Source organism: Amblyomma maculatum, chromosome 7 (genome assembly GCF_055883805.1).
Source record: "Amblyomma maculatum isolate TAMU_Amacu chromosome 7, ASM5588380v1, whole genome shotgun sequence".
NCBI classification, from domain to species: Eukaryota; Metazoa; Arthropoda; class Arachnida; order Ixodida; family Ixodidae; genus Amblyomma; species Amblyomma maculatum.
The window spans coordinates 97,765,381-97,791,746 of NC_139350.1; the positions used below are offsets into that span (position 1 = coordinate 97,765,381).

Sequence of the window (26,366 nt, forward strand, 5' to 3'; positions counted from 1 at the left end):
GGTCCTACTACTGTGGTTTGTCATGCTGTTGTCTTCTCATCTTGGCCCTGTGTTTTGTTGCTCGTCCTGATAGTTTTGCAAATGGCATCGTCTAGAATACCGCCAACACCACCTGTCAGCTAGGCTGTGTCCTACAATACACCAAAGGAAAATTTCTAGTGCCCTCTCTGTTGCTTTGCTCTGAGCGAGCAACTCTGAGTTGCTCGCCCTTGGATGTGCGTAGGTCAAGAAAGCTGTGCATACAGTACAGGAAGATGATAAGGGGGGGAGAAGAAGAAACCGTAATGACATTCATGGTGAGTGTTATCATATTATTCGTATTTATATGCTGTGAGCAAGATCGTTCTGATGCATTCTAGCAATGCGAAGAGGAGAAAGCTGTCTTATTGAAAGGTCAGGACATTGATTGTGGGAAGATGCTGCTGAGAGGTTTGTGATGACCAGAGCCTGCTTAATTCTTCAGCAAGCCTCACTGCACTATAATTACGATATGACATGACCGGCCAACACTGTTAAGTTGTGCTGACATATTCATGCGATGTATGCATGCACAATGTCCGTTATTTTTAGTTGCCGAGTGGGCTTACACATATTTTTCATGTGATACCCAAAGTGTGAGCTTTTTTTTTGCCTTCTCTCGTGCAGATGTCCGTGCTTAGGCTACACATGACCACCTCTCTTGCATATGCTCTGGTCGACGGCTGGCAGAGATGCCCATTTAGGTAACTTTTGGGTCGTTGAACATCGGACCTTCACATTTGGATGAATCTATCGTCAACTGGTTACTGGAGAATGATTCTCTCCTTGCTCCTCCAGGAGAGAAACCTAGCACATCTAATCTGACCCCTTTCCTGGCACCTGCACGCCCTTTTTTTGTTGACCAAAGGTGTGGCCATATATATGAAATAAATAATTGAAGCAACAAATAAATCTCGGCAATCTGCAAAATATGCTTGCACATTTAATGCCAGTACCTAGCGATTACATTTCCTGACATTCTGTGAATTGCAATGCATGTCTGCTAATTATTACAATTGCTGTATGTGCTGTACCAGTGTACCTAGGCAGATGTTTTCTCTCTTTATCGTGAAATTGCCAGTCTTCTGTTGGAGCAAAGGTTGTGTTACCTCAGAATATTTTCTCACATGCATCAGTGCATACTTTGCTTGAATGCTTCAGTGCACTCTTTTAAAGGGGCACTGAGAACAACTCTATTGAGTCATTGGTATCAGTAAATATTTGATTATTTCTCTCATTATGGCTGTGTTGTCTGGCAGCAATTGTGGCATATAGTATTTATTGGTGAGAAAATTTAAATTGGAAGCCTTCCCATTAGTCGATTCATGATGACCTTGCTGAAAAGGACGTGTCACTGCCACATTAGAGTGGCTCAAGACACAATATATCTTGCAGTAATCTGCCCCAAAACTTCTATGTGGAAGCATGTATTTTACTTGCAAAATTGGCCGGTAATGGCAGCCACTGCATCAGAACCGAGGCTGCGACTCGATTCCATGAAACGACAATGTTGTAGAAGTTCACGTCTAAACTCAGCAGAAAAGTATTCTTGGTCTTTCCATCCTTTTAAAACCTCTGCTTTCATTTTAAGTGGTCTCTTTAATGGTTTGTGAAGTTTAAACGGCCCAAAGCGACTCAAGTGGTCTTTTTAAGATTAGAGCACTGTATATAAGCGATACAGGAAAACTGCTTTTCATCCTTAGTGTCCCTTCAAAGGAATCCGACAATAAAACACAATTCACAATAAGTATTTCAATAGGCATTGCCATTTGCCTACTTTGTGCCTATGGCTGCTTGGAGCTTGTTTTACTTCACAAAAGGAGCTTTGTTTAACAAAATAAATACAGTGTAAATTTTGCTGGATGAAGAATTGAGCATATTAATTTACAACCCCCTCTTGTGTAAACTCACTGAACATCTCAAATGTGTTCCATCAGCACTTTATTACTTCTAGGCTGCCATAAATGGTAGCTATGGCATGTGGTTTTTATGCTAGGCAACCACCTTGGCAGGAATGTTGCTTTGTGAGCTGCGTCGATTGGTGTCTGCCCAAGATTTGGACATCACTTAGATATATACACGGTCAGCAGTGGGATGGTGTACATTGAACCTGTGTTGGCAGTCCCTTTTTCAGAATTGCAGCGTTGGAACCAAGGACCATATGGAATTACCTTGCCCTGCATGTATGATGACACTACAAAAACAGCACCTAACTCCGCCTAATTAACAGGAATAAAATCTCCAAGCAGGCCTTGTGCTCAACACATCACTAAAGGCAATAAGCACTGTTTGCCATATCAGTCACAGCAATGGTTCTAGCAAAACTACTTTCACTTTGTAGTGTTCAATATTTTTAACAGTGCAAATTTACGCAGTTTTGTTACTCTTGCAATGATTTATGTCCATATACTTTTTTTTATCCCATAGCTGCAGTTGGCTATCATGACATATGGAGTATTTTGTGACCACCCGAGGGTATTGAATGTTCTGAAATCGAGATGAAGGTGTGTATTTTGACACTACACAACCAATATGCGGTCCGCAATAAATGTTTCATCTTGCGCTGGCAAGCAGACTGCTTAAATCTTTGAAAATGCAACACATCATTAGCATGATTGTGTGAAACAATATGAAGGGATATCAGTCCATAACTTTGCAGCTTTCACAGCTGGCCTGTTTTCCCTAAGGCAGAGGAAATAATTACTTGGCAAACTTTGTTTTTGGTGCATGCTGCAACTAGTCACAAGGGCAATGACTGGACAAAGATGGAATCATGAATGCAGCAGTGTTTATTTATTGTTTTGACACTAGTCTACAGGCTTGTCTACAATGATAAGCAGAGCAGGGCAAGTAGAAATAACATCAATAGAATAGGATGCCGTGGCATGTTTTCTGAAAAAAAAAAATGCAGGAAATCGACACAAGAACTGTCTAGAGCTAGAGCAGCTGGAAGATAAATACTGTGCAAAAATACCAGGAATTTCACAGCTTGTGCTTCGAGCCTTCGATTTTAGGAGCAAAACTAGAGGCAGGACTGCGTCGGGAGATGTGGAGAGCCTTTTTTCTTTGCGTGGGCGTTGTACCTCCCGGCACTCCTAAGTACATAAGTTTACTTGAAAATATACCTGGGTTCCACGGTTGCATGACATGTCCAGTAGGCCGGCAGCGAGTCGCTTGAGAGCTGTGATGAATAGCTGGTTTTCCCGGTTGAGGTTCTATTTCCCGGTTAGTCCAGGGCTGGCTACCGCACCGGAGCTTCATAATAGATTAGCTGTGCCAAGCTGCCTGCATCAATTGGACATCGAATGCCTGTTTGTACATTTGAAAAAGTCAACGAAAATGGCAAAACAATTGCCCTCCGGACACACTAACCGATCTCTTGAAATCCAGGATAGAGAGGCAATTTCGTACAAATTACAGGCTCCAACCGGCCTTTTTGTACTGATATTTTTAGGTGATTAATGTTAACCACTGCTACTAAATAGTGGTGTCGAAGTCGAGGACAACGATAAAAATGACAGCGAGATTCCATTCAACTACGCACTCGATCGGAGACGAGTTTTTCTCATCCCATGTGTTACGCTACTTGCGCTGTACACCCAGTGCCTAGGCGCTGGTACACCTCAGTCCGATTGCATACATACTTCCGGATGATCCAAAGGCAGTGACTCGCATTAATTTCGGGAAATGCAAGTAAGTACATACATGGAATGCTGACCACACCAGTTAGTTGCAACATACTGCAGGCATGTTCCATCGACAAGGGCGGGCTGACACATTGCAGAACTAGCGTCGCAGAGTCCACAGGTCGGAGACGGTGCTATCTGCAACCAAGAGAACGCATAGGAATATCACAGCATGCCGCTTGATGAACAGCAGTATGCGAGGCCGAAGCTCAAGTACAGTGTACTAGAATACTTTGGGTAGTGGAAAGAGCGCGCGGCGCGGCCTACGAGAGGGCTGTTGCCATTTCTGTTAACCGCCGCGCGTGGCGCTGGCGTCTAGAAACCGCCACAACAAGAGGGAGCCACGTTCCTGAAAGCGCTTGGCTTCTCGACCCCATCTACCAAGCAGCCGCAGGAAGAGGACGCGGGCGGCAGCGTCAGAGGAGGAGCTGTGGAGACCACCAAGAAGCGCCTAGCCGAGTGGTGGAAGACTGTGCGCCGCCGATAGGGGGTGTTTGGTGGCAGCTACTGCTTGTGTGTGTGCTTGTGTGAGTGACCTATGTGCGCGTGTGTGTGTAGCTGCGCAACTCAGTGTATGCGGAACTGTGAAATTTTTTTTTTCCACTCTGGCCGGATACTGTGTGAGTGTCCACCCGCTTCAAAGGGCATGGCCACCAGTTCATCATCATCAGTTCATCATCGAGGAGATCGGCGCCGCAGTAGAACGTGTAGGTTGCTGTTAGTTAGGTTTTGCACGTACGCTGTGTCTGCTTGTTTTTACAGCGTTTCCGACATCTTATACTTTCTTGCATTGCGTCGTAAGCACAAACAGTGAGTGGTTCGCATGCAGCCATGGAGAAGAAAGCCAACAGAACGGACACGCATTGCTACGTGCCAGGTTGTAGGACCGGGTACCCTGGATTTCGTGAGTTGAACGGACGGACGTTGTCGTTGTTTAAAGCTCCGAAAGACGAAGCCCAACGACAGCAGTGGGAGAGAAATTTGCACCGCAGTGACAAGCCACTCTCGGAAACGTCGGCGGTGTGCGAAAGGCATTTCGAAGCGCCGTTCATCGTGCGGAATTATGTGCACAAAATCGACGGCAAAGAAGTGAGGATCCCTCGTGGCAAACCTGCATTGACCGCTGATGCGGTCCCAACCTTGCTGCCCGACTTGCCGGCCTACCTTTCCAAGCAAGTTCAGCAAAAACGACGAGAGAGAAAGCGTCCAGTTGCATGTGCTGTGGCACCGGCCAAGAAAGTGCGCTTGTTGCGGTGTGACTTTCACGATTCCGGTCAGCACGACACAAATGTGCAAGACGAGAGCGTGAGCCCAAATTTGAACGAGCCCAACGAGCCTGCTTCATTGCAGAAAATCACTGAAAAACTCAGCCTTCCGAGCACGTGGACAAAACTTAATGTGCCCGATTTTGATGGAGTTGTGTACGCTACAACTACCGTGACCAGAGATCCATTTCTTGTCGCGCACGAGAAGCTGCTGGTGTTTACTGCAGACGACTTCACTCGCCCTTATTTTCATGACAAAGAAGCGAAAGAAGTTGAAGTTAAGACCATGGTAGACGCTCGAGAACTTCTTCATCAAACAGCCACTGCTATTGTTTGCAAAGAAGCGATGGACCGACAGCAGTACACCAGCGACTACGCTGAACACCTTACAGACCGGCTGAAGGCTTCTGTGCTCCTCGTACAAGATAGTGTGTTCAGCAAGTCCTGTACAGGGACTGTTACTGACAAAGGTAAGCAGCTATATTTTGTTGTCGAGATAGGATAGGTTGCAATGAAAGTACTTTCAATCAGCAAGGAAGATCATTGTACAAATAATGTAGTAAATAATCGCAGCTTATCATCCTAAATTATGCATTTTTGCTGTTTGAGTAATAGTGATCATATTTTTGGTTTTAATCTCTTTTAGCTGATGCAACTCTTAATTACACCTCCAAAGGCCTGTATATCACTCATTTACAGAAACTATATTGTAGCAAAGAGGACATAGAGCTAAGATTTTGTATGTAGCATATTTCACATCATATGCTTTTAAATTACAGGTACTGCCTGTCTGGCATGTCGCTACCTCTGGAAAGAGCTCCAGGCAAGAAGATTCCGAGTAAAAATGCAGAAACCAGAGAAAAGAAACCTTCGAAATTTGCTGAAGTTTTCCTGGCAAAAGACAAAGCGCCTTCTCTCACGCCTGTGCATGCTGCAGCAGCATATTCTCAGAATGCAGGACCAGAACAGTCGCATTACTGAAGAAGTTTTCAAAACAAAAATAGAAAGCCTGCCACCTAAGCAAAAGCAAGCAGCCCATCACATTTTTGCAGCAGCCAAGCGTAGGAGCATGAAAGGTATGGTTTACTCAAAGGAGTGGATGCTTGAATGCATCATTATGAAAATGAAAGGACCAAAGCTGTATGAACATATGCGCAAGCAGCAGATCCTTGTTCTACCGTCAAAAGTCACCCTACGCAATTACACTAGGGAATACAGGTCAGGATTCGAATTCAGCAGAAAGATTTTCGATGTGCTAAAGGAGAAGACGAGCTCAATGGATGTCTTCAAGAAACACGGAGGACTCTTGGTCGACGAAATGAAACTTTTAGAGAACCTTTCTGTGATACCTGGTGACCACATTGATGGGTTCGTTGATTTGGGCGCTTTCACCCCAGACATTGACAAACATGCAGTACGGGATGGTAATTGTCTTTGTGCCTTTTGTTGGCAGTTGGACACAAATTATTGCCGTGTTTGCTACACACAGCAATGTGAAAGGAAACCTGCTAGCAAAAATCATGACAGAGGCTGTAATCCTTGCTGAGAAAGCAGGCTTATTTGTTGATTTTATTACCAGCGATGGCGCTGCATGGAACAGGAGGATGTGGGTGCTCATGGGTATTCGGGCAACTCCAACTTTCACTAGGAACAAGGTGCAACATCCGGTGGATCCCGGCCGCTCACTCCATTTTGTATCCAATTTCCCTGGTAAAATGCCTTAGGAATGGACTCCTGAAGTAGAGCTTCAACACCCCATCAGGCGAGGTAATAGGAGCATTCCATTTTGTTCTTTTCCTAAGGACTCGGAGCAAGTAGCATTGAGCCATATGTGTAGTCATGTGCGATTTCTCATGAAAAAATATACCTTTTATGTGTATTACAGGTGTCACTACGGCCTGTGCGAGAAGCCCTGAAACTCGATGGATCTAATGTTACACTTCAAGCTATGCCTGGGATCAGAAGCTGCCACGTCAACCCGAATAATTTTGAAAAAATGAGGGTCAACTATCTATTTCAGCTATTTGGCGACACTGTCCTCAATGGCCTCCGCCTCTACAAGACCGAGCTTGAAGCAAGCTGTGGAAGCCTAGATCCAGAGCTCACATTTTTTGGGTATGTCCTTTTCTCAATGAACTTGTTGTCTAAGCATGAAAGCCATTTCTTGGTGGACTGCAATGAAAAAGAATACAGTGCTGTTTAGTGTAACAACCACTTATTATCTTCAGTATTTCAAACAACTTTTTATCATACATTTGCACTGCAGAATGATTCGAGACTTGATTGACATTATGACGTCCCGGTTCCCTGCTAAAGCCCTGCGGCCTGGATCTGTCGCTGAGGACCAGTTGCTGTCTTTCCTGACCTACCTCACAGAGTAGGCGCTTCATGCTGGGGGACAAGGGGGCTTCCTGTCCACATCTACAGCAGTGGGGCTTCGAGTTACTGTGGCTAGTGTTTTATCAATACTTGATTATTTGTCAAAACATGTTGGCTACAAGTTTATAATGACATCGAAGCTGAGTCAAGACCCTGTCGAAAACCTTTTTGGGATTGTAAGACAATCATCGGGGTGCAACAGTCATCCCACACCGCAACAGTTCTTAATAACTGTTGGCTGCCTAAGCTTCTATGGGCTAGCCAAATCTGTGTCAAATGGGAATGCGGAGCCAGGTGTGCTGTCGTCCCTCCTAAAACCAGATGGAGTAGGCCCTAGTAAGCAAAGCAAACAGGACCTCATTGAAAGATTGCTTGAAGATGGCAACCTAACTAGTGCAGAGCAACACATCAGTAATGTTGTTCCAGATCATGCCCCAAAGAGTGATGCAAGACTAGTTTTTTACATATGTGGATATGTAGCAAGGAAGTTTGCCCTCAAAAAAAACTGTGAAGAGTGTCACAAATTGCTCCTAACAAGCAAGGAGAGTGTACAGTTGCTGGGTGCTGCTGACTACACGAGGTTGAAGGACAAAGGTGGTCTCCTGTACCCTCATGGTCACCTGTTCCGGTTCATATATAAACTCGAAGACCTCTTCACTAGTTGCTTTAGCTTACATGAGCTTTATCATGACAGTGTCATGGACATTGTTAGTTTGGTAAAGAAAAAGCAGCAAGAGAGCATTGGATGTGTTAATCATTCCGAGTCGCTGACAGTGCAAATGGTTGCCTTCTATGTGACCACACGTCTACACTTTTTTGTAAGGGCACTTAATCGCACCAGGTGCCAGAAACGGGAAACCGCTAACTACCTAAAGCTAAGCCGTTGCACATGAATGTGTTTGCTTGTTTTTCAGAGAACTTTATTTTGTTACTTTGCGCTTTCGTGTGAACAGTTTCGAACACTAGCTTTGAACAAATTGTTTCGTGATTATGCCTACTACACTTGTCTTGAATCAATGATTTTAAATAAATGTTTGATGTGTAAAGGTGTTTTTTCCTCAATTCTAACTTTATCAGCTTCAGTACTGAATAAAATTATAGGTTTGACCTGCGTGTTTGAAGAAAAAGACAAAATCACAACAACAGAGGAGAGGTCGGCATCCCATTCCCCCTTTCTCAACTTATGCCAAGTGGCAAACTTTTCGAAAAAAAAAAAAAAGGTCGGCGACACGAGGAACGGGATACTACAAAACAAAAAACGCGCAGGTGTTGCGATGCTGTCTGCTAGTGTCGCAGAGGCGAGCGCCTGTGATTAGAGAACTGGAGTGCGAAGTGGGGGCCCAGAATGTGCTGTTTGCCTCTCGCAGGAACTGCTCGTACTAACCCGCCAGTAAAATGACGCAGACGTCACCGTTCAGAGCAAAGTCTGACTGGTTACTGAAGTAAACGCGAAGCTTCACGCATTTCATGCCTTGCGCCGTCCGCTCACCTGAGGTAATCTGACGAAACCTTAGCCTTGCTGAAGTCATATTACTTCGATTAATTCGCTCATAAGCAAATAAGAGCGTTTGCATCGGGAGTACTACTCTTACATGTGGCAAAAATAAAGAAAACTTCCGTGCTTGCAGCTGCCTGGCTACGGTCAGTCTCCGAATGCTGCTCGGTTAGGCACCGCTAGCGCCACCTGGTAGAGTTAACATGAAGTGCCTCACGCGCTGACCGCCGCTTTTTCCACTACCCAAAGTATTCTAGTACACTGTAGCTCAAGGATTAATGTAACAAGTGGAAATGAATACGGCCACACACGGCCACTCGGTTACGATATTCAAACCACGATGCCAAGAAACCCGACAACCACCATCGCCACAGCCAAGTCCGGCTTGCGAGCGATCACGGAGCCGGCGACACTGGCGACCAGCTATCGGTCTATCGCTAGAAACCATGGAGGAAGCTAGAACTAGACACGGCGACGAGAAACGAAACGGGATACGTTTTACAAGCAAAACATAAAACAAGTTTTACGTCACGTACGGCAAGTTATTCCTCCTCACTTCTTTCAACTGACGCATGCGCAGAAGTGACGGAGCATTCCAATAAGGAAGGTCTTTGGCGGCGTGATCCAAACGTGCATCGCGAGACTCGGCAGGCTGACGACCGTTCTGCTTAAAGAACAGCTGTAAGTGCTCGTTTCTTCACTAGCGTCTGTAAACCCGAGGAATTGCGCAAGAACATTTGAACTGGTTTGCTGACCTCACGCTGGGGGATAGTCTAAAGTGGACGGGCGTACTTAGTCCAGCGGTTTTGTCGGGGATCGCAATTCGAACCGTGGTGCGGTGCCAGGGGCTGAGCGCGTGCCTTCCACGGACGTCGCGAACAGTCCTCGCTGAGCGCGAATGCTTTGTTTCTGTGGGCGCTCTCCAGCGTACATGGTTCGCGGCCTGTTCAGATTCTTTGGAAAGTACTTTTGTCTCACCCTTAGTTCCAGCGATTTCGATGGTGTCATGCGTGAAGACAACGAAACCGCAGCCAAATTTACTCACCTAAAGAATGGGTTGGTGTTGTAATGGGCCGAACAAACCTTGAGGATGGCCGTGCGGGTTATGAATGGCGATACAATGCGTATATGTAGCACCATTTGCAGAAAAAAAAAAAATTGTGCGAGCACTGTGGAATCTACACTGCAGAAATGCGAAGCGGGAGCATTGCTGCTGCACATGGTGCATCACATTTGCTCTCATTATAACCTAAATGCACCGTCGTTATCATTGCCACTGCCATCATTGTCATTATCACTGATTGCGGCGTCATTGTTATCGCTAGTATCATCCTCACGGTAGACAAGGAAAATTATGATGTGCGTTTCATGATACCGGGCTCGCTGCAGTTAGTTAAAGGGCTCTGCTGGAGATCCGAGGGATGGAGGTTCGATTCCCGGTGGAGACAGGATTTTTATTTTTCTAATGATGGCATCAGGGTGATTGACACGTTACACATCAGTGCACAGATCCGATGATAGATTTCTTGCACGTCCCTCACACACGGGATTTCGTTTCATGAGCCTAGAAAGGCTTTCACCTTAAAGGGCCACTGTCCAGGGAAGGCCCTTTTAAGCAAAGGAGCCCAGTGTTTCGATCAGGTACCGGAGATAGTCTGTGCAAAATGCTACAGTGACACGCGCGCCGCAAAACATCGAAAATACAATTCAAAGCTCTCTCATGCTCTCCGTTGGGAAGCCAGCTTCCCCGTTTCCTGCGCTGGCCCGACGGGCCACAGTAATGACGTACGTACCGCGAACGACGTCCATTGGTCCGTCTCGCTGACTGACGGGAGAAGGATGGGTGTCTACCGCTCGCAGCGCGCTTTTTCCTCGCCACGGCCAGACTGAATCCAGCGGCGCGCACTCCCTCGACCGTTTTTTTTTTCGCGCTCGCGGAGAGCCACGCTCCACCTCCCGCCAAACGCGGAGGAGGAAGGGGAATTTGTCTCGCGGAGGCTAGACGACCTCGGGCAGGAGAGTGAAAAACCTTTGCGAGGGAACGGAAGGAGAGAGGTATGACAGAATCGGTGATTGCGGTGGCTGTAACTGCGTTATTAGTTACTCTTTTTCAAAAACATTTTGCGGCCTTGCGTTCTAAGGGCGAAGTCTCACAGTCACCGGGGAAGAAAATATTTTCGACCGGAGAGTGGACAGTGGGCCTTTAAAATAGCTGTCGCTTAGCTCAGCTTACCCTAGTTATGCGAGCAAAAGCTTTGGTATCACCTGACTAAGCCTTTGTTTTAATGTGGTTACACCTTGGCAGACATATGCATTGTTAATTACACTGTTCGCTCGCCGCTGAATGAATTGGCTGAAGTTAAACTCTGCTGAACTTGGCTTACAGTGTGAAAGATCGGCTAAGCATGGTTAGACGCAGTTTAGCTTTAGTTCATATTTTTAGTTCAAGCCTTTGTCAGTCCTTATTGTTCAACACTGGGTAGAGCTTTGTCTTTTGTGCCGAATAAAGCCAAGACTGGCTTATGATCGGTGAAGTAGTTCGATATAGTTTGAACATCCGAAACTTCAGGTGACACCCAAGCGGGAACTTCTGGAGCAACAGGTCGAAATAGTGTTCCACTGTGTTGTTGACACATTTTAGCCCCTTTCTCTCTGCTGCTGGTCTGGCATGCTTGCTTTAATGGTCTAATTAGCAGGTTCTTGTTCCTGGCGCAGATCTGCAGGGTAGTCAAAATCAGCCTGGTGTCTTCAATTCCTAACCTAATGACTATCACATGCAGCTGGTTCTTCCATAGCTCAGTGAAGCACCAAGCAGCATCTGTGCTCACATCAGGCGAATGGCCAGTTATGTGGTCGGTGCAACAGCGATGTGAAGTAAGCTCGCGGTCGCGAGCCAGCGATGATCCACATGGTTAGATGCACCTGCCGATCGAGCTAGTCGCGCAACAAGCCAGCGGTGATTCACGTGGTTGGGAGCATCAGCCGAGCATGGAGTCACGGGATCTGGTACATGCTTTTAATTCATTTGTGCAGACAGCAAAATCAGCACCGCTAGGCTAGTAAAAAAGCTGTCACTTTAAATGTAACAGAGCAACCCAGTCAGGCAGCGGAAAAGGTGTGGGGTTGAATGGCAGTATGGCGGCTGCTGTCGGGCGTACTGCCATTCCCCAAAAACTGCAGCAGCGGATGTGCCGGGTGTGTCACTAAAAAATTTAACATAACATTGTTTTGTTCAAGCATGAAGCGCAGTACGGAAACTGAAATGCACTAATAATAAAATAGTTTTGTGGATTAAAATTACTTACTGTGAAGAACATAATACATCGATGGTGTCCATCGCACTATCTTTGATATGTTGAATAAGTTAATGTGAAAAATTGGTGCGGCATAAATTCGTAAAAAGAGTTTACAGCGTCTTAAAAGGCGATTGTTGCGGAGAGCTGTCTCTAAGCACAACCTAAAGGTATCACACACACTGAAGACTGGAGTTCATTACAGTAAATTTAATTGGATAATGTAACCATTGTCATACCGTCACATCCTGGCTGCATTAGCGGCTGGTTTTGCTGCTATTAAGAATAAAAAAAACATCGTATTATGCAGCCTAAAGGGGAACATACCCCAGGAAAGATGGTCATAATTTAATTGAACGTTGTGAATGTAAAAATAAAAAATTGTACCTACAGGAATCAAACACGTCTTACAATCAGATGCATGGTGTTAATCTATTGCGCCACAGAAGCGATGGGTAGTGCTGTTTGCTTTTTGCTCGTTTCAGGAATTTGCAGATGGGGTAGGATTATCGAAAACTTTATGTGGCTTTCCTTGCAATTCCTCGGGCAGAATTACTGGACTCACTTTAAAGTTAGAGCATGGGGCATCAAAGAGACGACACCATGATGGTTCAGTGATACATCAACGCGTGACGAAATGCAGAAGCAACCAATAAACAGCAGGGAGCCACGTGAGGCCATTTATTTGCATGGCAAGAGGTTTATTTGCATGTCAAGAACCTGTGTGCTAACTTTTTATAGATAGTATACTGAGTGAATAAAACGCCTACTTTATTTTTTTTTTAAACTGCATTGCAGTTCAGCACTACTGAACAAATCAAAGCGCAGCTGCAGTTTTACAATTTAATGGTTGTGTCGGTAACTTTTGTCACCATAAGAAAGCACTGGTAGAAGTAAACACTGAAAATGGCGGCTTTCTATAACACAGCTGATTCCATGGCTAGGTCCTGCTATTTTCGCATAGTCTGAAATCAGGGTGCTGTGTGGTAGTCCTAAATGCTTGGAGAAATCGATTGAAGACAGTGTAATCGGGGTTTGGTTTATTTAACATAATACAACTACAGAGCGCAGTTTTTTGGGAAGAATAAGCTCCCATGCCCACATGAACGTCTCACACATAAATGGTTCAGTGAGAACAAGCGCAAGGAAAAGCAACACAGTTGAGCCTACACTACCAACTTTGATAGTTTTCATTCACTTTGAGTGGTATGTTGCCGTCGCTGCATGCTGCCTTTTCTTCTGGGCACACTGCCAAGTGCACCCACCCATCAGTGAGTGGACTTTCCAGATTGCTGAAAAGCCAGCTAGTGCGACATTGCAAAATAAAACCTGTAATGCCTTCTTGCCTCCACTCTGTCATTTCAGCGGCTTTATTTTACAGTGTTTCAGATGGCCTCAGCCCCACGACACACAAACTTGCTCGCCGTCATTTGTGTCAGGCCGATGATCTGCTCAGTGCTTACGCAGATGTGTAATCCTCCGGAGGCAAAGAAACAAATCTAAGCTTGCACTTAGTGCCGCACCGACAGAGGGGTCGTCTGCATGCTTCACAGTTTATCGGCGAGTTGTTCAACTGTTGCGCTTTGTCTGTGTGAAGTCAACACAGGCATTGGAACATCTCGGCGGGCAAGTACAATATATTTTTACACTGTACTTCATGCCTGTTGCCATTTTTACTGTAACTCGTTATAGAGCGACTCTTCACGCTCTACATAGTTGTAGAGTCACTGAGCTCGAGATTGGCAGGTTTCGGATGAAATATGATACATGTTCCCGGCGGCCTGCCAGCCGTTTGTCTTCGTGGTCGCATCATCCAGGGCTCACACCAGGGCTCCGTATATATATCACAAAAGAAAATAACGCAATGGAAGCGCGAACTCATTCTTGTCAAAGTGCGTGCTCCTAGGTTAAACAGGCTTCGCAAGAACGGTCTCATGCCTGTGAAACCTCTCCCTCCCCCATCTGCAGAAAAAGGACATTTATTGACCAGTCGAGGGTACAAATCCCACAAAGGCATCGTGTAGAAACGGCACTTCTGGCTTGCACAAGCGAAGCTAGAAACACTAGGCCACTTGTGTGCAAACGTTGTGCTACCTAAGCAGCCGCCCCTTTTTGCATTCTGTTTTGCCAGCTTATGGTTGCATCGATGCCATCCCATTAGTAATGCACTGAGCAGGGCAGATCTAAATCTTCGCCCATTTTGGCTTCAGCTTATAGGGTCTAAATGGCGGCAGAGAGCTGGTTTCGCTCTCGTTAAAGTATTTCAGTTTCATTCGGGCAAAGCCGTTTCTGGAAAACAGAGATGATGACCATTCTGTTTTACGTGTTTCCTTCGGCCTCGGTTGGCCTGTGCCGCGATGAGGCATAGAGGGTGGATGCTGTTATCAGACTCCATTTGTGCTTTGTACTGTGCGTTGCATAATTAGAGGCGCACTGTAGAATGCTTTTCCCAGCTAAACCGCAGAATCCTCACAGTTCCAATTTCGCACAGAAATGGCATTTTGTCGGTAGTATTTTTTAATATCAAATTTGTGGGAGGTACTTGTCTGGTTCAATCAGAAGTTGGATGTTCGTACCGTATGCGGCGGCGGCGCAGCTAAGGAAACCATTGCCGCAACACTAACACCTGTGGGGACATCTTGTGCTGTTTCCTCCAACCCTGTCACAACAAAACAAGAGGCGACGGAAGGTTGTTGCACAAAGTGGCGCCACCGGTGTTGTCATTGGGGCAGTGGTTTCTTTTGCTTCGCCGCTGACGCATATGGTACGAACATCCAACTTCTCTTGATTGAATCAGGCAAGTACCCCTAACAAATTTGATATTAAAAAAAAACTAACGACAAAATGCCATCTTTGTGTGAAATTTGAATTGCAAAGATTCTGCAGGTTAGCTAGGAGAAGCATTCTAAAGCACTCCTCTAATTGTGCAACACGCTTTATGAGTTGTGTTTTGTTAAATCGTGTGAGGTATATATGCGCATACGCAATTTAGTTTTGCTTTTCTTACCGTGTGTTTTTTACAGGGTCATGTGTGCTAGCGTGACAGGCATTCGTCTCCTTTTCTTGCTTTGTGTTTTATCTGGTGCCATGAAACCAGCGTCACATGTATTTTGCGTGCTTTTCTTGCTTTGTGTATTACTGGGTCTCGTGGTATCCACTAGAAAAATGCTGGACCGGCCTATCTAAGTGGCTACAGGCTACTGCTTTGGCAGGAGGCCTGCCCATAGGAGGGCCTGCCCAATCAGTTACAAACCAAGATTAAGAGGGGTAAAAAATCTAAAGGTTCTCATCGTGAGCTTCTGACAGAAAAAGCTCAGGTGGTTCCATGTAATGCGTACTGTAAAATTTTGTTCATCTACACTCTGACCATGATATTCTGATTTATAAAGTTTATTTTTCAACGTTTGCATCCTCATCGTTATCATTCATGGCCAATGCCAATTAATCAGAAGAAACAAGGAAATAACGTTTACTTTAGTCTGCAACTGGAGGAATAATTTAGTGCGTAATGTGGCTTTTTCACCTTCACAATGTAATAGCCACTTCCCGTGACCCAACTTTTCAATATGTCGGCAGGGATCTATTGGAGCGGGCATTTTAGAGTGCTTTCGTAATTCCGCTTCTAGTCTTCGGCTGTGATGCTTCATTGAGATGGAGGAAAGAAATAGAAAACTGGAAATATTTGCCACTGTTCCAAGTGCGGCTATATGTATGTGACGAAGCGAATCCATCAATGTCGCATTTGGCATCGTACGGTAATGCAGAGAATTGCATAATGTTTTTTGCAATTGTAACTTGAAAGTGAATGCGAGAAATATGAGTGAGGAATGAAACTGCCTTCAAATATTTTGCAAGAGTAAGTGCATGATATAAATATTCCTTGGCATCCGATGCACCAAGAAAACCTTGATATTACAAATGGTGCCGAAAAAAATTATAGTTGCACTTGATACCCTGCTGGACTCTATTGCGACCAGGGACTTAGCAAGGGCAGGAAGTCTCAGGTTCCAAATGCTATCTTGCACTGTGTTTAAGGTTGCATCCAGCATTATATATTAATGATTATTGATGGCACCACACTACTTGCAATCACGAAGCTACCAATAAAGTGGCTAGTATAACACTGAGTAGCACCAGGGTAGTTCGTAGTGCCAATGCCATGTGTTGGGTTTTCTGTCCATTTTCAGAACATATTGCTACTAAGCTTATAATATGATGTTCCCATGTAAAGAAACAGCCGCACTTATTGCGATGATTGAAGTTTGATCTAGGTGCCAGAGTGACACGGTTTCCAGTTGATTTGCTCATGCACTGGCTCACGAAGTTAAAATGTTGCACGAAGGGCAATGGAAGAAGACAACCACCATTGCGAAAAGTATTGCGCACTTTTATACATTCTCAAATGCCACGAAATAGAGTATACAGCAGCAGGTGTACATGAAACAGGTGGAAATATTCGCATCTGTTTTCTTTCTCCCAGTTGAACAAAGGGTCATAACAAAGCCAATTGCAGAAAAAAGCATATTGAGTTTGCAAGGTTCATTCTCTGCCTTATCATCTTTAACCAGCATTCCAAACGAGCAAAAAAAACAGGTATTTGCAATCGTTACAGCTGTGGGAGCTATGCTCTAATGTTAAACGCGCAAGGTGTTCTAATTAAGAGCGCAGCTTTGCAGCGAGCCAAAAGAAAGCATTAAGCAAGTTATACTGAGAGGAGTGCCCTTCCACAAGTGTACAGCAATCCGGGAGTGTTGACATGAGAAGGTATGTACCTTGGTAGCAAAGGCTCCATGGATGGCAATACTGTATGCCAGCATGTAATACTCCAGGCGACGTTTATAGTCTATTTAATCATTGATGTGTGTAGGGAAAGTTGAGCCTGAAAAACATTCCACAGTAAGGCTCTGCCATTTTGACCACCAGGATCAAACCCATCACTGTGACCAGCATAGGTTTTGCTAAGTCAAGGATGAGCAATTGTTTGGACTAGTTTTAAAAATGTCGGTAGGTAATTACTGGTATAAAATGTTTAAGCATGCAAAATTATATTTTGTGATCCTTTAGATACTGCTAGGGGCATAAGGATTTGAGGTAGAACTATTAAGGCGAAAGCCTTTAAAGGGGAGCCATGACGTTCACCAGAGGACTAATTACAGTTGGCTTCTAGGTTTTTTACACCTTCCTGATGCCCTGAAGCCCAATCATAATGGCGAAATCATAGCGCCTTATATTTTAATCCTCTTCAATAATCGGCGCCTTGGTACCGATGTGGGCAACACGACACCGAAGTTTGACAGATATGACATTTCTACTCACTTGGGTGCTGCTTCACTGATTGGCTGAGCATACACTTTAGATATTACAATCAAATGTTCAAGTTACTATGTAGAAAACATATAAAAGGTGTTTTAATTCTGCGTGTGTTCTTGAAGTGCTTGTAAAGATAGGGACTGTAAACGTGGGTGAATAAGGTGGTGTCAACACGTCCTCAAATCCCAAGACAGCTGACAACGTTCGGATCTTGGAGGTCAGTAAAATCGCTGGACAGTCGATGCTTCACAGATAGCACAAGTTGTGTCGAGATTGCTCGTGAAGTATGCTTGCCACACCCGAGTCCGCAGCTGCCTTCCGCCAGCACACCACTGACCAGGGAGTTGTCATATAGTCGTTCCCGGCCGATGACCTTCTTGCTGGCCCTGTACAGGTACAGGGTAGGCTTTGTCTTAGCTACTGTACAACATTTCTCTGTCTCCACCTTTCGCACTCGTCGAACTTTCACACAAGTAGAGCTCAAGTGATCCACAGCAGCAGCAGCATTGGACGCGAGTAGAACAACAAAACGGCGGCGCAGATTTTCTGACAGTAGGGTCTACCTCATCAATACTCCCGCAATGATGTGCGGAGCAGTGTCTGTTGGGCTAGGCTAGTTTTGGGCAGACGAAGAAGCCAGTCCTCATAGCACAGCTTCGCAGGGTCGTTACCATGGCAACGATGCTGCCAAAAAGCGCATCTACAGGTTGATTTGGACGCAACCATGGTAGATAGCTTCTGATACGTCAGCAGAAACCTACGTTTCTCATAGGTTCTGCCCAAGTCCAGCGCTGGGTGAGCGAAATGAGAGTGGGGCTACCTCTTGCGTTGGCTCAGGCGTGCTGTTTTTTTCTTCTATTTAGAATTTTATAAACCGAGTAACTTGTTTCTGCGCATTGATTTTTGTAATTATTTTTGAATTGACTTCGGCATAGTGCAAAGAAACTAGAGGTTGGCTGGAATGAGCAGCCTGACGAACGTCACTGTGCCCCTTTGAGCACTCTTACTTGCGGTGACCATTCGTCTATTAAATCCAAAGGCTGGAACAGTGCCAGCTGTGATCCTTCAATGCACCAGAACACGCCCTCCTTGCTCCTCAGCGACAGGTGGCGGCGTCTAAGTGCATGCACAGCTGTGCATAGCAACAGTGATGTCACGTGCACCGGCAAGCAGGTGAGTATGTGCTGCGATGGCGCTCCTTCACCAGACGTGTCATTGCTGTCCTGTGAGAGAGTCGGGTGGCCTCCAAGGGACCCAGTGATTCCACATCAAGCATTTCGGATAAGCGCAAGAGGGCGAATTCCCCCGACACCAAACGGCAGTAGATCAAGGAACTAAATTGTCAACGGCAGCTCCAGACTTCTCCTGGGAGTAAGGCGAGAGATGCAGAACGAAAATGTTTGTGACAGCACAATGGTTTGCCTTGGATGAAAGCAAGGGAGGCAGGAACAAGGCTGGTAGCTTGTTATTGCATCGTCGTGAAGGGGGATCAAAAACGAGAGGTGCTGTAGTGAAGGGCCTCGGACCACTGTGCGATAGAGGCTTTTGTCTCATTGTAGTTAAGTAATCCAAAGTGCCCCCTTTGAGTTTCGCTCAGAAACCATATATTCCCATTTTCATTTTGAATACCCCACCTACTGAAGCATGTCACTGCAGACTGCTGTATAGCACACTGCAGTTTGAACAGGACACTCTGTACCTTCTATATGCATGGTAGAGTAGTCTGAGTACCTTTTTTGCTGTAAAACGTCCGGCGTGGTGTCTCAGTGGTAGGGTGCTTGACTGCGGATTTCAAGAATAGGTTGATTCAGTCAAGGCTATTTCAATAAGCACTGCTCTGCTGTGGTATTTTACTGCACTCTAAACAATTCCACTTGATCAACGGCACCAAAGCCTGCCATACATCATCTGTCATAGCCGATGTCGCTTTGGTGCATTAAACCACGGGCCATATGCACTTCTTTTTTTTCCATTAAAGAATTCTGTGCATCTGCAACAGTGGAAGTGAGCACATTTTGCTTTAGAGAAATGCCTGAACATTTGAGAAACATCTTCTCAGCACCTAGTTGTTACACTAATATTATATAATACACCTAGATCAATGTACTTCACTTGTAGCCCATTGAATCATTAGAATCTTATTTCGTTTAAGTGCTAGCTGTCTTCTGAGGAAACTCGTTTCTGACAAGGGGAGTAAATAATTTGATATGGGGTTAACTATCAGTCTTCAGTTCAGGAATAAATACATCTTTATAGTCACGTGACAAAATTAACTTTCGGGATAGTTTTGTATCTGGCACCTGTTTTAGAGGCAACCCATTATCATGCTTCAAATAAGTTTGAGTCACTGCTCATTAATTACAGGCATAAAGTAATGTTCAGCCTTCAGAATTCTTTGCCATAACATGAAAGCACCCATGTGCATGCTTTTATGACATTTTCACAGTGACTGAGTTATAGCTTGCACTTTGCTGTTACTGAAACTTAATGGCTAATAGTCATAAATATTGTCAAGTATGGGAAAGTTCTCTTACATGTTCAGCCTTCAGAATTCTTTGCCATAACATGAAAGCACCCATGTGCATGCTTTTATGACATTTTCGCAGTGACTGAGTTACAGCTTGCACTTTGCTGTTACTGAAACTTAATGGCTAATAGTCATAAATATTGTCAAGTGTGTGAAAGTTCTCTTACACAGTGAAATTTATTGGCATTTAAAAAAAAAAATTTCTCCACTAATTTACCATTTATCACAATCACAGACATCAGAAATTCTTTATACTTTCCTCGGTTTCAGGAAGCCTTTAGTCATTGGCTCAGTACATTGATGGCAGGAAGCTGCCACCTCGTTGTGAGCTACTCAATGCACTTAGCACTGTACACGTGAACAGTCAGCTTTCCTTTGCAGCAAGGTTTCCTGTACTGTCATATATCATTTTTTGAGAATACTTGTGTCTGGTTGTCCAGCCAGAGTTGATGTGTACTCAGTCTACAAAAGCCTGCCGGGCGGGTGGCGCAGTGGTTACGGTGCTCGACTACTGTTCCCAAGGACGCGGGATCGAATCCCGGCCTCGGCGGCCACTTTTCGATGGAGGCGAAAAGCAAAGTGCCCGTGTGCTGTGCGATGTCAGTGCACGTTAAAGAACCCCAGGTGGTCGAAATTTCCGGAGTTCTCCACTACGGCGTCTCTCATAGCCTGAGTCGCTTTGTGACGTTAAACCCCACAAACCAACCAAACCAAACCAACCAACCAATCCTCTGTCAGTGCTACATTTAACCTGCTTAATCCTGGAGTCAAGTATGATATAATGAACTGGACTCTCTCGATTCATTCTAAAGTTCTGTAGGTCAGAACACGTACCTTGTACCTCCGTGGGCCTGACACTAAATTTGCCTTTCTCACCCGTGTAAGACACTCGCACTGTTGAAAAGGAGATAAGGAAATAAAAAAAAAACAAAGCTGTTATTAGGCAAGTGGTATGCTTCAGGCCCAAGTATCAGGCCCGTGAGAATGGTACAACATCAAAACTATGCAAAGCAATGCCATTAAATCTAAAAGACAGATGGTTGTGTGCTTGTTTTCCTAACAGCTGCACTTCTTTTGTTGCATTGGAGAAATCCATAGATTTTTCTCTGCAATATTGGAACATTCTAAATTGTAAATCGCTAAACCCCACTGCAAACTTGGAAGCAGGTCTATGCCACATGCGTTCTACAAGTGCTGCTGGCTGCCGATCCACGTTATCGGAGCACGGTGGCGCCACCTCTAGGTCAATTTTGGGGCAAATAGGGCAAGTTGGTTTTACAAGCCTATCTTGATACTTGACTTTCAGCCCTGAAGCAGACATTTTGGTTCGGGCTTGCTATATGTGTGGGTTAATTCTGGGTCAACAAAAGTGGAGACACTTCACACATTTTTGCAGGCATCACCAATGGCTACGTACATATCGAAACACGAGCCCCTTGTTACCTGCCCCTTCAACCCGGCACACCAGGTGAAGCGGGGAAGGTACCAGATCCATATCTCCAAGTGTAAAAGGGTAAGCATAAGCGTTGGTGGTGACAAGTGATAGTGATCAGCAGAGACTGAAATGAATAGCCTTTTCTATGCGTTCAGAGCAGAGCCATCTGCATTTAGTGTTGCTTGCATAAACTGATTTCCTAAAAGCTGGCCTGGACATGAACCACTTTTGTTATTCAAATGTAATCTGGCAGAAGAGACGGAAGGAGCAGAAGCACACGATTTTTAATCATGCCTAAAAGCATCTGCTTTCGAGTACATTTTCCTAGCACAGTACTCCTGAAAACAAGCACATTTATTCAAAATGGAAAGCATGATTGCTATAAGTGCCCCAGTTCTGCATATCCTTGCGTTCTGCTATATATAATATATATATATATATATATATATATATATATATATATATATATATATATATAGCGTCGGTTTCAATTGTGTCTTCACTGTGAGATAAATATCACGATATCTAAAAATACTCAAGAAGCTATATTGAGAACAAGAACTGCATGACATCCTGAGTGCTGCTTCAAAGTGAAATCAATACCGGTTATGCTCAACAGAGAACTGAAACCGGTGGAGGATGTTTAAAAATTTTTCTGACTTTTACAAGTGCTCATCTGTGTCATGTGGCAACCACAGGGCTAAGCGAATTAAAATTCGGTGAGAATTTTGCCCCTCTAAAATCGTACAAAATAGTAGGCTTAAATATGCAAGAAAGTTGGCTTTCAGCAATGCACATAGACTGAACCGAAAAACATTAGTTTCCCAAAAGCTAATTTTTGGTATAAGCATGCCTTAGTACAATCCAGAAACCGGCAACCATCATCTCTGGATCAGTCTGTTGATGTATATGAGGCCCTGCAGTTGACAGGGACAAATCCTGATATTAAAGTCTTGCGAATAGCCCAACTCGATTGGTTGAACAAGGCTCGATTTATTCAGCATGGTGACGGCTACCGCATTGACCGTATCAATTATAAGGGCATAGTAGGCACACAGGCTAAAGACAAGGAGCAATGGTGTAATGACTGGGTCGTACCACTACTCGATGGGCCTAAAGGATTGCTGAGAGTAATCCTACTGAATGGTTGTTGGCGAATTCCAATAAGCTGCTTTTCGTCTGGCCGGTGGCAAAAGTTCTTGCAGCTCAGATTCAAATTTTCTCATGACATCGTCACCTAAAACATTATATGATATCTTGCAGTCGGGAAGTGGAGCCTATAGCAGTGGCAAAAAGCTACATCACATTTTTGACGAGTTGGTGCTCTAATCGCATGGATCCGGTTTCCAATGCAGACGATGAAGTTCTCGAGAAAAACTTGAGACCGCACTCTTGAGCGCCAAAGGATGTGCAATATTTTCAAGCTTATGTTGCCCGAGTAGCCTGTGTCTGCACTTTCCAAGCCCCGAGAACCTGGCAGGAACCGATATGTGGCAGTGGCTGGTTTTACTGGTAACCCAGTGTGCTCTGTAATTGCGGTGTTATATAAGCTTGCTACTCGCATTCCTGGCGGTGGAGCTTGGGAAGTGCAAAGAGGAGCCTTATTTCAGGAATATCTTTAACGCAGTGAAAATTCTTATTATTGAGACCAATACGTAGCAGAGGAAAGCTGTCCAGTGAATCAAAGTATATATAGCTTTGTAGCACTTTCATGCCCATCATTTAACTTACGGCACAGTTTACAACACTTCTAGGAAATGTCAAAAGGCACAAACAAGGATGCATTGGGCACCTCTTCAGGATGAAAACATCGGAGCAGACTTGTGCTCACGGGTTTTGCTTTTGGGAATGGTGTAGAAATCATTCACTGGAGCATCTGGTGGCACTGTGTAATTACATTACCGTGGTATCACCAGCACTGCCACCCTTTTACTCAGCACAGCTATTAGGACAGCTAGTGGTGTCACCTTGTCGTACCCGCAATCTTTGTCCTCACTGGTATTAACGGTGTTCGACAATAGTGGATCAAAAAGGCAATCTGCTGTCTAGCTACAATACACGTACACAGCATACATCCACCTACCTTGGCTCCGAGTGCTGCTCACAAAGGCTTCAAGTCACGCACATTGTCTTATTGCAGGTTAACCTAATGTAAAATGCAATGGGAAAAACTGTGGTAGGTGTTTGCCGAGGCAAAAACATGGGGCGTGGAGGGCCTGAAGGGCCACTGGGACCTCATTGAAACGGGAGGCGTGGCCATGCATGACCTATTTGAGCATTCATAACTGAAGTGCCTAAACTGAACTGTCTGCCTGTGACTTTGTTGTTCTTTCAGTGGCAACACTTAGGTTTCCATCTTTTCACACTGCTTACGCAATAAAAGTGCTGTACCCATACCCAAACAAAACACTTCAGACTGCCAGCCTACACTGACATTTGTCAGCCTCGGAGACCTATGCAGAATAAGTGTGGACGTCATCATACTTGTACTCACAGAATCGACCTGTGTGGGTGAAATCAGTGCCATTGCTATTGTCACGTGGTGGTGACCAGGGTCGATGACACAAATGAAGACAAAGGCTTGATGGTACGGAAATTAAATCTTTATTGGGCTGACTTGCGCCTGCAAAAGAACTCAGCAACTCGGCGGCGTCGATAGCAGCAAACGTGTTGGTCGATCGTCGAACAAAGAATGCACGTCACACTCGTCAACGCTTAATTTAAAGGCTGCTCAGAACAATCTAGATAACGTCGCAAACAGCTACCAGCACGGGCTGGAACATTGTGGAAAGACACCCGAGTGGCCGGAACCTTCGAGACAGATCTCTGTGCTTCTTGCGCTATAACGAAACTGACAAAGGTGTGACTTGCGACATCGAGCCTTAACAAACAAAGATTACGGAACTGATACGCGGTCCAGAATCAGTGATAAGCCTGTATGCCGGCGGCTGTTAAAAAAACAACAAATACAGTTTTGAAGGTTTCGCGGCATTACTCCCCTCTTAAAAAAAACATCGCCTCGATGTTCCAAAACAAAGCAACTTAAACATAAACACTGCAAAGTTTAGCCACCACAGATTCTTTAACGCGCGTAATATGGCTTCAGTCGTACAACATGTACAATTTCTGGGCGTGCGCGTCGCCGTTGTGATGCTGACGTTTCGTCGGGAATGACTTCATAGTCGAGTGGTCCGACGCGGCAAATGATTTTGTACGGCCCAAAGTATCGACGCAACAACTTTTCACTAAGTCCGCGATGGCGAATTGGTGTCCAAACCCACACTTGGTCTCCTGGATTGTACTCTGCATGGCGCCGTCGTAAGTTGTATCGTCGGCTGTCGGTGCGCTGTTGGTCTTTAATACGCAGCCGTGCGAGTCGATGGGCTTCCTCTGCACGCTGCAGGTAGGCGGCAACGTCGAGGTTGTCCTCGTTGGTTACGTGCGGTAGCATTGCGTCGAGCGTCGTCGTGGGCTCCCTACCGTACACAAGCTTGAACGGGGTCGCTCTGGTCGTTTTCTGGACTGCCGTGTTATACGCGAAGATCACGTACAGCAAGATGGCGTCTCAGGTCTTGTGTTCAGCGTCGACATACATAGCGATCATGTCTGCGATCGTTTTGTTCAGGCGCTCCGTAAGACCATTGGTCTGGGGATGGTACGCAGTTATTCGTCGATGGCTTGAGTGACTGTATTCCAGGATGGCTTGTGTCAACTCTGCCGTAAACGCCGTTCCCCTGCCCGTGATGAGCACTTCTGGGGCGCTGTGTCTCAAGAGAATTTGTTCGACAAAACATTTGGCGACTTCTGCCGCGGTACCTTTGGGTAGTGCTTTTGCTTTGGCGTAACGGGTAAGGTAGTCAGTGGCTACGATGATCCACTTGTTACCAATAGACGAAGATGGAAATGGGTCAAGGAGACCATCCCGATTTGTTGAAAGGGCATGATTGGGGGTGGAGTCAGGTTTAGTAGACCTGCTGGTCTGAACGGCGGCGTCTTGCGTCGTTGGCACTCACGACACGTCTTCACGTAGTGGGCAACTTCGGCAGGCAGTCGCGGCCAGTAGTACTACTCCTGGATTCGATGCAATGTGCGCGCAAATTCGAGATGGCCTGCTGTGGGCTCATCGTGCAATGCCTGCAGAATTTCCTGCCGGAGGGTTTTAGGCACTACGAGCAGCTACGCGGTCTTGTTGGGTGCGAAGTTCTTCACGAGGAGGCCATTACTTAACGTGAATGATGATAAATGTCGCCTGAACACACCAGGAGGGGAAGCGGCCTTTCCTTCCAAGTAATCTGCTAGCGCTTTCAACTCAGGGTCTGATTGCTGTTGTTCTGCGAAACTGCTGGCGCTTACCGGTCCCAAAAAGGCGTCGTCGTCATCGTCCTTCGGGGGAGCGTCGACGGGAGCGCGGGATAAGCAGTCTGCATCGGAATGCTTCCGGCCCGACTTATAGACTACATTCATGTCAAATTCTTGAAGTCGTAGGCTCCATTTGGCAAGGCAGCCAGAGGGATCTTTTAAATTAGCCAGCCAGCAGAGCACGTGATGGTCGCTTACCACCTTGAATGGTCGGCCGTATAGGTATGGACGAAACTTAGAAGTGGCCCAGATGATCGCAAGGCACTCTTTCTCGGTCGTCGAGTAATTGACTTCGACTTTTGTGAGGGACCTGCTAGCGTAGGCGATTACTTTTTCCTGTCCGGCACTCTTCTGGACGAGAATGGCTTCTAGGCCCACACTGCTCACGTCGGTGTGAATTTCGGTCTCGGCGTTTTCATCAAAGTGGCTCAGTACAGGGGGGCACTGCAGGTGGCGCTTAAGTTCGTCGAAGGCTTCTCCTTGCGGCGCTTCCCATTTAAAAGGTACGTCAGCCTTTGTAAGCTGCGTCAACGGTTTGGCGATGCTCGAAAAGTTTCTGACAAATCGTCGATAATAAGCGCATAACCGAAGGAATCGGT

At 45.4% G+C, this 26,366-nt stretch overlaps 1 protein-coding gene across 1 annotated transcript in view; it reads left to right on the forward strand.

Moving 5' to 3' along the window:
• The first annotated feature begins 9,294 nt into the window (after positions 1-9,294).
• Positions 9,295-26,366, forward strand: part of LOC146184020 (uncharacterized) — a 135,163-nt gene continuing 118,091 nt past the window's right edge. The window contains exons 1-2 of the mRNA XM_084608786.1: positions 9,295-9,524; positions 21,370-21,486. Of these exons, the coding sequence (XP_084464912.1) occupies positions 21,379-21,486 (108 nt within the window). The 5' untranslated portion in view covers positions 9,295-9,524; positions 21,370-21,378. The remainder of the gene's footprint in view (positions 9,525-21,369; positions 21,487-26,366) is intronic.